The sequence below is a fragment of the Callorhinchus milii genome, unplaced genomic scaffold, assembly GCF_018977255.1.
Source record: "Callorhinchus milii isolate IMCB2004 unplaced genomic scaffold, IMCB_Cmil_1.0 Scaffold7, whole genome shotgun sequence".
In the NCBI taxonomy this organism is placed as follows: domain Eukaryota; kingdom Metazoa; phylum Chordata; class Chondrichthyes; order Chimaeriformes; family Callorhinchidae; genus Callorhinchus; species Callorhinchus milii.
The window spans coordinates 760,640-772,300 of record NW_024704748.1 but is presented as its reverse complement, the minus strand read 5'-3'; the positions used below and the strand labels follow the sequence as shown (position 1 = coordinate 772,300).

Here is an 11,661-nt window from a genome sequence, read left to right as displayed (position 1 = left end):
TGCAAACACACACCAAACCACAACATATAACACATAATATACATAAACACTCCACACCTCATATACACATAATAATAATCTTTGTATTTGATACAGCGCCTTTTCATGTGGTCGAGAGGTCTCAAAGCGCTTCACAGAATATACTGTAAAGTGGATTGACTGTTTATTTTGTGGACGAGACACGGCAGCCAATGTGCACAGCAGCGTCTCACAAACAGTTGTGGATTGAGTGACCAAATGATTTTTTTATACACACACACAAAATACATCACACGCACACATACATCATCCACACTGTTTATGGGACCCTCTTTGATCCTGTGTCTAAGGGGCTGTTGCTGGAGAGCTAGTCAGTAGATGTGGATGTAAACTCTGATGGGATTGCAGGAATTGACTCTCATCAACTTCACCTGCACCTGAGAGAGGGACATGCACATACGAAGTATTATCAACTGACCTGAGACAGAATTAGATTGTTTACAGTTCCATCGTGTCTGTGCTGGGGTTCGCTCCCCCACTGGAGCTCTCTACTCTAATCCCATTCCCTGCTCTCTCTCTCTTTCTCCCCATCGTGCCTGTGCTGGGGCTCGCTCCCCGCAATGGAGCTGTCTATTCCCTGTTCTTTCCTCACACATTTTAATATTGCCTATGAGTTGGAAGACTGGGGGTTGAAGCCCCACATTCAGAGTTTGAACTCACTGATATTTCAATGTAGTCCTGGAGACTGTTACATTGTCCGTAGGATGAGATGTTAAACCAAGGTCGCATCTGTAGGTTCAGGTGGACATTAAAGATCCTACGGCACTATTTGAACTGGCCAACAATTCCCCAGATAAAATTGATCATTCAATTCAAAGCTGTTAGTGGGTCATAACTGTCTGTGTTCGCGTCCAAAATACAGTCACTCCACTTAACAATGATTCCTGTGAGGCTCTTTGAGCCATCGTCCCAACATGAAACGTGCAGTATCAAAAGCAAGCAATATCATTTATAGTATTACAGTGTTATTGACTTAGTTTTAACTTCTGTTTGTGGTAAGTTATTCCACAGTCTCACAACCCTTTGTGCAAATATTTTTTCTCTAATCTATCCCATGTTATGTCCTCAACGTAAACTTTCTTTCCACTGGCTGACTCATCGTTTGAAATGCACACAGCAGTGTCCCACTAACAGCCATGACGTGATAAGTGACCAATTTTATTTGTGGGGATTGTTGGCCAGAATACTGAGAGAGAGAGAGAGAGAGAGAGAGAGAGAGAGAGAGAAAAACTCCCTTCTCTTTTTCAATAGCGTTGTGGGATCTTTAATGTCCACCTTGACAAGCACAGATGGGTTGGTGCAATGTGGTGCGATGGCAGTTTGTGAAATAACCGCCTCCCGCCCGCTCCCCCCAACTTACCTGTCATATCCCACAGCTCACACACTTGTATTGTTGCTGCCTCAGTGGGTGGTGTGACCTGGGGGGAGCGGGGGCTCGGTGGTGGGGTCACGAATCACAGGCTGGGTTTGGTTGGGCGACCAGGCCGGTGGGTCAGAGGTGCTGGTCTGGGAAGGCTCGGTGTTCCCAGCTCCCTGGGGCCGCTGGGTGGTCAGGTTGGGGTCCGCTGTGGGCATTGGGCACTTGACCTCCTCACAATTTTCTTGGATCAGGAGCGCAGGACATGGGTCCCCGGCATTGGCCGGCAGCTGAACAATGTACCTGGTTCTCTGCCGGGTGCTAATCCCGCATCTGTGACTGCACAGACCCCACGTGGACCAGTTGGACACTTCACAGTCCAGAGGAGTAGTGTTCAACCCTTTTCTCCAAGTCTCTGAAAGTCATAGGAAACTCAGTGTAGTGTTGGGTCACAACGCTGGAGTCCTAAAGTTTAGTGGTTAGAGCACTCACCTCACAACTCATCTCACAACAAGAGGACCCGGGTTTGATTCCAGGGCAGGTCAAAACCTTGGTCCAGTTTCCTTACTCCACACCTAGCTATTTACCCAACTAGGAACCTGGCTGTTAGGTGGATCGCCGTCCCTAAGTGTTCTACAGAGACAGAGTGGGAGCCAGGGCCAGGTAAGCCAAGGTGCAGTTAATCTACAGTAGAATCTTGTTGTAGCGCGCTTCATTATAGGAATGTAAGAACATAGGAAATACTAGAAGAAAAGAGATCAAAGTCCTGCTAGTTCGCTTCCACCTTCCTGGTGGTCACTTGCACATATGTCCCGAACTACCTATGTACCATAATGTTCCCACAATATTATTTCCTAAAAGAAAACTATCTAATCTGTGTTTGAAAGAATCAACATTTCCTGCTTCAACCGTCTCCCCAGGGAGCTTGATCCACAGGTTCACTATTCGCTCACTGAAATAGTTTTTGTGTAGATTCGTTCTCAATTTACATCCCTTCAATCACAGGCCGTGTCCTCTGGTTTTACTATTCTGGACAAGTTGAAACAGCCTGTCATAATCCATATTGTTTTGCCCCTTCAGAATCTTAAAGACAGCAAATTATGTCACCTCTCAATCTTCTCTTTTCCAGTGTGAACATATCCAATTTACCTAGTCGTTCCTCATAATTCAGTCCCTCCATTCCCTTAATCATTCAGGTTACCCTCCTACGTATTATTATAACGCCGGTTCACTTACAACGTAATTGGGGCATAACCCCTGACATTTATTTATTTACCCCCAAAAAAGAGCCCTTAGACTTGCTTTGAATCATGATGTACGTATTGAAGTGTCAGTGGCTTCAGTAGAGCACCTTGACCTGCCACGCTTGTGTCATGTGAACGGTCACGGGATGGGTGATGTCATGGTGCTGAAACGCTAACCAGCTTCCATGCCCAGTTATAAGGTTGCTTGGGATCAAATGAACCCCCAACCCTGACTGCGGCGTTCTTACCTGGCTATACTGAATAGTACTAAAAACTGATAAATCCCCTGGACCTGATGGCCTGCATCCTAGGGTTTTAAAAGAAGTGGCTGCAGAGATAGTGGATGCTCTCCTGGATTCTGGAACAATTCCCGTTGATTGGAAGGTTGCAAACGTAACACTGCTATTTAAGAATAGAAAAAGTGGGGTACTATAGACCAGTTAGCCTGACATCGGTGGTAGGGAAAATTCTAGAGTCTATAATTAGGGACGTCATCTTGGGCACTTAGAAAGTCATAATATGATTAGGCAGAGTCAACACGGTTTTATGAAAGGGAAATGGTGTTTAAGAAATCTTTTAGAGATCTTGAAGATGTAACTAGCAGGTTAGATAGTGGGAACCAGTGGATACAGTGTACTTAGATTTTCAGAAGGCATTCGACATGGTGCCACATAAAAGGTTGTTACATAAGATTAGAGTAGGGATAAACGGGTCCTTCTCAGATTGTCAGGTTGTGACTAGTGGAGTGCCGCAAGGATCAGTACTTGGGCCTCAACTGTTTATAGTCTACATCGATCACTTAGATGGGAAAGTAGAGCTTAATGTATCTAAATTCGCGGACGATACAAAGATAGGTGGGAAAGTAAACGGTGAGGAGGACACAAAGGGACATAGACAGGTTAAGTGAGTGGACAGGGAGGTGACAGATGGAGTATAATGTGGGGAACTGTGAAGTTGTTTGCATAGGTAGAAAAAATAGAAAAGCAGATTATTTTCTAGAAGGAAGAGATTAGATAGTGTTAGTATTCAGAGGAATTTAGGGGTCCTTGTATACCAATCACAGAAAGTTAGTATGCCGGTACAGCAAGCAACTAGGAAGGCTAATAGCATGTTAGGGTTTATTGCAAAGGGGTTAGACCGCATCTGGAATACTGTATGCAGTTTTGGTCACCTTATCTAAGAAAGAATATACTCATCTTAGAGGGGGTGCAACGTAGGTTCACTCGGTTGGTTCCTGGGATGAGGCCTATATTCTCTAGAATATCGAAGAATTAGAGGTGATCTTATAGAAACCTATAAGATTCTTAAGGGTCTTGACAGGGTAGATAGTGTGGGACTGTTTCCCCTGGTTGGAGAATCTAAAACTAGGATCATAGTCTCAGGATTAAAGGTCAGCCCTTTAGAACTGAGTTGAGAAAACATTTCTTCACTCAGAGGGTAGTGAATTTATGGAAATCTCTACCCCAAAGGCTGTGGATGCTCAGTCATTGAACGTATTCAAGAATGAAGTTGATAGATTTCTAAAGGATAGAGCGATTAAGGGATATGGGGATAGGGTGGGTAAATGGAATTAGGTTAGAAGATCAGCCATGATCTTATCAAATGGCGGGGCAGCTCAAGGGGCCGAATGGCCTACTCCTGCTCCTATTTCTTATGTTCTTATGTTCTTACCCATCCCTCAATTACACATCACAACAAATTCTGCAGGCACAGCCTTTGAAAGCAGAGCTCTTGCAGTAAATTAGTGTTTACACACCACCGATTATAACAATACCATTTGGTTTTGTGTTGCTGTAACCTTCTGTTACACTCCAGTGTACTGAACTGACCAATGTTACTGTACAACAGCAATAGAAACTTGCATTATATAGTGCCCTTCATGTGGGGATGTATCCCATTCTCAAGTTGTTATTGGGCTCTGAAATCACACATCCTATGGCTATGCGGAGAAAGCGGGGGAGTGGGGTTGATCAGGGCTATGGGGAGAGAGCGGGGGAGTGGGGTTGATCAGGGCTATGGGGAGAGAGCCGGGGGAGTGGGGTTGATCAGGGCTATGGGGAGAGAGCGGGGGAGTGGGGTTGATCAGGGGTATGGGGAGAGAGTGGGGAGTGGGGTTGATCAGGGGTATGGGGAGAGAGTGGGGAGTGGGGTTGATTTGGAAGCTCTTTTCAAAGAGTCGGCACAGACACGATGGGCCAAATGGCCTCCTTCTGTGCTGTATAATTCTATGATTCTATGATCCTTTAATCCCATTTTCCCTTTTTTATCCTTAATATCCTTCCTTTCCGAGTCTGTGTCTGTCTTTCTTTTGCACATGCCTTTAATAATAATAATCCAAGTATTTGATACAGTGCCTTATCACTGCCTTGAGACGTCTCAAAGCGCTTCACAGAATATACTGTAAAATGGTTTGACTGTGTATTTTGTGGGTGAAACGTTGCAGCCAATTGCACACAGCAACATCCCACAGATGTGGATTGAGTGACCAAATTATTTATTTATTGAAGAGATTATTGCTCAGAAAGCAATCCGCCAATCGACTAACAACCGGATTTCTAGGTAAACAGAGGTGTGTGTCTGTGAGTAAGGAAACTTGCTTAAGGTTTTGCCCCGGGAACCAAACTCGGGTCCTCTCGCTTGCAAGGCGAGTGCTCTAACCACTGAGCTACAGGACTCACACTCTTACAGGGTAAAACCCAACTGCACCAACCTGCAGAATCTTTGTCCGCTTCTTTGCTGAGCACCTCATTCGAAACTCCACCCGGCTTTGCCATCTCCTCCCACGCTTTGCTTGTCCCATTGCGAGCGAGGGTCTGGTTGGCTGGCACGTACTCCATGGAGTTGTCTCCTGCCTTGTCCATCCCCTCACCCCGCTGGGCTGCGGAGAGCAAGCTGAGCTCCAGGTGGCCCATTCTGGGCAGTGATTCCAGGCGGGGGTAGAAGAAGGAATTGACTGGGTGGGACGGGTGCTTGGCTGTGATCTTAAACACTGGCTCCTGAGGGGAAGTGGGAAAATTTGGCGAGGAAAAGGTAAACCCACTGTCTGTGCCAGCGTCCCAAGGGAACAGGTCCAGGGAGATGGATTCCCTCCACTCATCGCCCTCACACAGATTTACACGGCTAGCACCCAGGAACCAATCCGGACTTGGGATAACACGCACCAGGAAAGACACCTGAACGAGAGAGAATCCTGGTTATTATCCCTTGATTTGGGACCACGGTTAGAGGCAGTGGGATAGGACCTCAGACTCAGAATCTGAGTTGTGCTATTAATCCCGGAAAGCGATCAACTAACAACCAGGATCCTACTTACTGCTAGGTAAACAGAAGCGTGTGGGGTAAGGAAACTGCCCGGGAATCAAACCCGGGTCCTCTCGCTTGCGAGGCGAGTGCTCTAACCACTGCACTGCAGTACTCCACTTTCCAGGATGGGAAGGCAGTCGGTTGGGAATGTCGTGAGGATGAGATCAAATGGGTAAAGGTCAATCTTCATCCCTAACCTCTCGAGTCTAAGCAATGTGAGTGGAGTTACACTGAGCCACCAATGGAAAGGCATTGCTCGTGACTCATGACAAAATCTGCAATGTGCGTAGAAAGATCACTGTCTGATAGTTGGACCGTGGGGTTCTGATTGACTACCCCCGACCGACATCTCTGTTTATGTCTGAATGTCGGAGGCGATGAGCAGATAAACACCAAACTCTCCCGTTTCTCACAGTAAAGTGGGATTTGAACAACAAGGACAACCAGTGTGAAAACCTGGACTGGATTATGTAAAAATGGTGTTGCAACAGCACCTTGTTATTGGAGCCGAGTCTGAAGCGCATTCCGATCCTGATCGCCTTCCACTGCGCGGGCACAGTTTCTTTACTGTAATTGACGGCTTTAATAGGTAATGTTATTTTGATCAGCCGTGTCTGACTGGCACAGAGACCCATCATTGCCTTTAAGAGTCCTCGGACCAGACTGAAATCCCCATGTGCGTACAGTTTCTGATATCGAAGATAAAGTCCCGTAACGTCGTGGTTAACCTGCTCGTCTCGCAAACAGAGAGGACCAGGTTTGATTTCTGGGCAGGGCAAAACCTTTCCTCTTTGACCATGCCCGTTTTCTATGACATTTTGTCTACAAAATACACGGTCACTACGCTGTACAGTAAAATCCTAAGCGCGGTCGACTTACCAATGGGTGTGAAGGTGTAGCCGTGAGCATGGTGCAGGTGTTACCCTCGCCCAGGGTGATGGGGTCAGCAGTGAACACAACCTCCGTGATATTCACTTCCTCCAGCAGCAAGTCAGGATTCCCATCTTCAGCAAAAAGCTTCACCCCCGCAGATGCCATGTCCCCTTCGGCCCAGAGAGTGAAGTCATCACTGTGAACACAACCTGCGCGTGTGTGTGTGTATGTTTTGGGGGGAGAATCACAATATGGAGTGAAATTTACAGAGATTATTAACACATTGAATATTTAAGCCTTACAGTTCTAGTTGAGACAATTTCTCAAACATCCCAAATTTCATAATCCAGGCTGACGCCCCACTGCAGGCTGGGGAGGAGTGCTGCATTGCTGGGGGTACGATTTTTCGGATGAGACATTAGACCGAGGTCCCGTCTGCCTATTCAGGTGGACTTTAAAGATCTTATGGCATTATTGAAAAAGAATAGGGAGTTTATCTCTCTCCTGGTGTCCTGGCCAACAATCCCACAAATGAATTTGGTCACTCACTTATCTTGGCTGTTTGTAGGTCACTGTTGTAGGCTACAATGTTCGCTTACAAAATACACAGTTACTGCACTTTACAATATATCCCGTGAAGCACTTTGACATTGGGAATGATGTGATAAATTGCTTTATCAAATGCAATGATTATTAGAAAAATAATAAACACTGCATTTAATACAGTGCCTTATCACATCAGAAGTCTCAAATGATATTTACAGGATTTATTAATAATAATACTCCTTGTATTTGGTGTAGCGCCTTATATTGTGGGAAGGACATCTCAAAGTGCTTCACAGGATTTACTGTGAAATTAAGTGACTGTATTTGTAGGCAGCACAATTGCACACAGCGATGTCCCACAATAGCCATGGATTGAGTGACCAATTTTATTTGGGTGGATTGTCAGCCAGGGGGCAGGGGGGAGAGAGAGAAACTCCCTTCTATTTTTGAATAGCACCGCGGGATCTTTAACATCCCCGTGAACAGGAGACAGGACCTCAGGTTAACGTCTCATTCAAAAGAAGGGTGAAGTGCAATGATTGATGATCAGAGTTTCTAAATCTGTTGTGAATTTCATCCCTGGTTTTCAAATCAGCAGCTACACAACAAAACCTCAGTTTCCTCCAAATAAAACCCACCATACAGTTCATGGCAGTTCACGGCACGTTGCTGTGTGCAGGTTTGGCTGCCACGATGGCCTACAAAATACAGAGTCACTTCAGAATAAATCCCATGAAATGCCTTGAGACGACCTCCCATCCCGTGAAAAGCGTGTATTTAAAACATAAAGATTAATATTATTATTATTATTATCTCACAAACCACCTAACAAGTGAATCAGTTTATCTGGAAGATTATTGGCCAGGAAAGAGGGGGAGGAACTTCCTTCTCTTTTCAAATGAGCCAGTGCTCCTTTCTCCTTGATAACCCTTTGTCTAAAAAACAATCTTCTCGTCTCTACTTTGTCCAGTAGAATTCCCTCAGCACTGGAACGCTAAATAGAAACATAGAATCTTAGAATATTACAGCACAGAAGGAGACCATTCTGCCTATCCTGCCTGTGCCGGCTTTTTGGAAGAGCTTCCCAATCAGTCCCACTCCCCCGCTCTCTCTCTCCCCATAGCCTTGCAAATGTTGCATTTTCAAGCACATATCCAATTCCCTTTTGAAAGCTATTATTGAATGTGCTTCCACCACCCTTTCAGGCAATGCATTCCACATTGCAACAACTCGCTGCATAAAAAAATATGTCTCCTCGTCTCCCCTCGGGTTCTTTTGCTAATTATCTTAAATCTGTGTTTTCTTGGTTACTGACCCACCTGCCAGTGGACTCCTTATTTACTCTATCAAAACACCTCATCATTTTGAACGTCTCGATTAAATCTCCCCGTAACGTTCTCTGCTGTAAGGAGAACAATCCCGGCTTCTCTAGACTCTCCATAACTGAAGGCAAATATGAAAGACTAGGTCCCACACATGTGGATTGCACTCACCGAAGAGCAGAGACCACTGAGCTGGGGGTCTGTGGGTTGGGTATTGCTTTGGGAAAGACAGGGTGTTCCATTCTGCTGAGAACTTGACAGAGTAATTTGCGGGTTCCTCTGCCCGGCAAAGAGTCCTGTTGCTGGCTTGAACCAGGGAGAACGAGGATGCGATGAGAAGCAGGAGAGATGTTGATGGGTACATGGTGGGTGAGCAGGTAAAAGAGGACGGGGTAGAGAGAGAGAGAGAGAAAGAGAGAGCTTGGAAATTAAAGGGACTAAGAGAGTTCGGACCTTGACAGTTTCCAAGCAAACTAGCCCTTCGACCTGGCGGGCTGGGACACAGGAGATCACCTCCTGTTAATGTTTACTGGAATTCACCTCTTGTGCAATAAACCCGTTTCTTTCTCTCTCTCTCTCTCTCTCCCTCTCTCTCTCTCCCTCTCTCTCGTGTGATCCTGTGTGGTAGATGCAATTAAATGTCTCTTTGAAATAATGATAATAATCCTTTGATGAAGCCTTCAAAATATACAGTCAATTCACTTTACTGTATATTCTGTGAAGCGCTTTGAGATGTCTCAAAGATGTGCCATATCAAATGCAAGGATTATTATTATAGTGTCTTATAACGTTGTTGAGATGTCTCAAATCGCTTCACACAATATATTGTAAAGTGGATTGAGTGAACATATATATTTTTTTGAAGCGATTATTATCCCCGGAAAGTGATCTGCCAACAGTTTCCTAACAAACGGTTTCCTACTTATTGCTACATAAACAGTGCTCCTAAGAGCTGGGCTCAAGATCTCGAAAGGTTCAGAGCAAAAAGGCCCTTCTAGCATTCATTCACTGCCAAACCTGTATCCTTTTTTTCTACTGTCTTGATGCGTCCTAATGATTTGTTCTGGGTTTATGTTTCCAATGCCATTTAAAATTGTTTACACCATATAAGATTCGCTCTGAGATGTCTTCTCTCCAGAAGAGCCTCAGACTGTGTCAGCATCCTAGCCTCCCTTCCCGGTCACCTGTTCAAGCCTTTATTGCTGGTTGGTGTCTGTCCTGATATTGCCCTTCACAACCTGAATGTGTGCTCTCTCGCCCGACTGCCTTGGGGGATTTGGAAAAATATTGTTCTTGTAAACCTTGCTACGAGATGTCTCTTTTCAAGGCTGAATGGCCTGAGCTTATCCAATTGTTTCCTGTCCCATTGCTATGTGCCTTGAGCCAGCCGCCTCTGTTTGGCAGTGAGCAGACTGGCTGTCACCCGTCCATTTGCAATGCAAACAGCAACTTGCATTTACACAGCGCCCTTCACGTATCAAAGCATTTAACAGTGGCGGAGCCTGATGCTGAGCTGGAGGGAGTGTGGGAGGAGGTGAATGTAATCACGGTAAAAGAGGGGAAGGAGGGGGCAAGGTGGAGGGAATGGGGCAGAGAGTTTCAGAGCTTCGGGGCGTAGTGGCTGAAAGCGGGGCTAACGATGGTGGAGCAGAGAGGACGAGGGATGATCAGGCCGAGCAAACTCTGGTGCCGGGGGTGGGTGGGGGGGGTAGAGGGAGGAGCTCAGCTTGGCAATTTCGTGCCAACTGATCGTTTTTTTGGACTGGGGGTAATTTCTGCTTTGTTTGCTGTGTTTCATATTGTATCCACGTTCAGTTGGATACGTGAGATAAGACTTTTCTGCACAATAAGTACCTTTATAACAATTACCGCAGCCTTTTGAAACAAGATCTGCCCTAACCCAACCTTGTACCTTACAAGTTGCAATATTAATATAAGTGCCTGACTGACTAACCTCGGGTTAATTGTTCAGGATTGGGCGAGGCAGCTATTTTAGATTGACTTCAGAATCACTTTCCTTCAAAGTCATACAATGTAACATCCCAGGTCTATCTCTATCAGTCACGGTTTTGCTTCCAAATAAAAGATTAGTTTTATATCAGACATCCTGATAATGTTCAGCTCTGCCTCCAACAAAGGACAGCACTGTCTTTTAAACCCTGCCTCGCGGATCTCTTCAGAAACATAACAAGTTGCAGATAACGAGGACATCAGAAGAGCATATAACTGGGGCGGAGGTGGGGGGAGGGGAGGGGGAGAAGCGGGAGGGAGGTAGCGAGGTGAGGGGGGACGAAGCTATAGCATTCGGCATATACTGGTGTGCGTGCTCGCTCATAAATATTAAATTGCTCTGTGATGCAATGGAACGCGAATCCAGCGCAATCTGCATCTGGTCAAAGCGTGAGGGGTTCCGGTTACGAGATGGAGTCGATATTGAATCCTGTGTCCAAATCCCTGTCTGTCCAGCGCCTTGGGATGTCCTCCCGATGTGAAATGCACTATTCAAATATAATTTTGTATTGTGTTGCATTGTGTGAATCAAGATTAAAGCGGAGAATTCCAGTATGGGGGAGTGCGTGTGTGTGTAGGACTGGGAGTTAGCACCGAACGCAGTCACGTTGTGAGAAAGAGCGAGTGGCGGAGGGAAGGGGGGAAAGGATTCAAGTAGAGTGAAGCTCCCAGCAACGCACAGGAGTGTTATAGCCTGAACTGAGAACTTAAAGTCTTGGCATGGGGCTCGTTCCCACAACCTTCAGACCCAGAGGCGAGATCCAGAGGACCTAACGCAACGAGTTGTGTCATGCTGGCACCGAGGTATCAATTTAGCCATGTACAGACAGAACACGTAAAAAGTGATATTCCCACAGCAAGAAGATTGCAGAAATATAATTCAAAAGCTCTTCAAAAGCTTTACAAAGCGGATCAAGAAGATTAGCTCCGCTACAAAGGGGAATTGGTGGCTCTTTAAATGCATCAT

At 45.7% G+C, this 11,661-nt stretch overlaps 1 protein-coding gene across 1 annotated transcript; it reads right to left on the bottom strand.

The window, feature by feature from the left end:
* Positions 1-1,440: 1,440 nt before the first annotated feature.
* On the bottom strand, positions 1,441-9,122 carry LOC103188920 (spondin-2-like). Its single transcript, XM_042336788.1, has 5 exons — positions 8,856-9,122; positions 6,823-7,025; positions 6,438-6,632; positions 5,351-5,813; positions 1,441-1,811 (listed from the first exon to the last, which is right to left on the bottom strand). The coding sequence occupies exons 1-5, from the start codon at positions 9,046-9,048 to the stop codon at positions 1,441-1,443; spliced, it is 1,425 nt and encodes a 474-aa protein (XP_042192722.1). The 5' UTR covers positions 9,049-9,122.
* Between the last annotated feature and the right edge of the window lie 2,539 nt (positions 9,123-11,661).

Excerpts from the sequence above, each read along its gene's own strand:
- LOC103188920 (XM_042336788.1), bottom strand. The coding sequence starts at position 9,048 with ATGTACCCATCAACATCTCTCCTGCTTCTCATCGCATCCTCGTTCTCC. Across the intron at positions 7,026-8,855 it reads TCAGTGGTCTCTGCTCTTCG|GTTGTGTTCACAGTGATGAC; the intron begins GTGAGTGCAATC and ends ACACACGCGCAG. Across the intron at positions 6,633-6,822 it reads CTACACCTTCACACCCATTG|AAACTGTACGCACATGGGGA; the intron begins GTAAGTCGACCG and ends CTTCGATATCAG.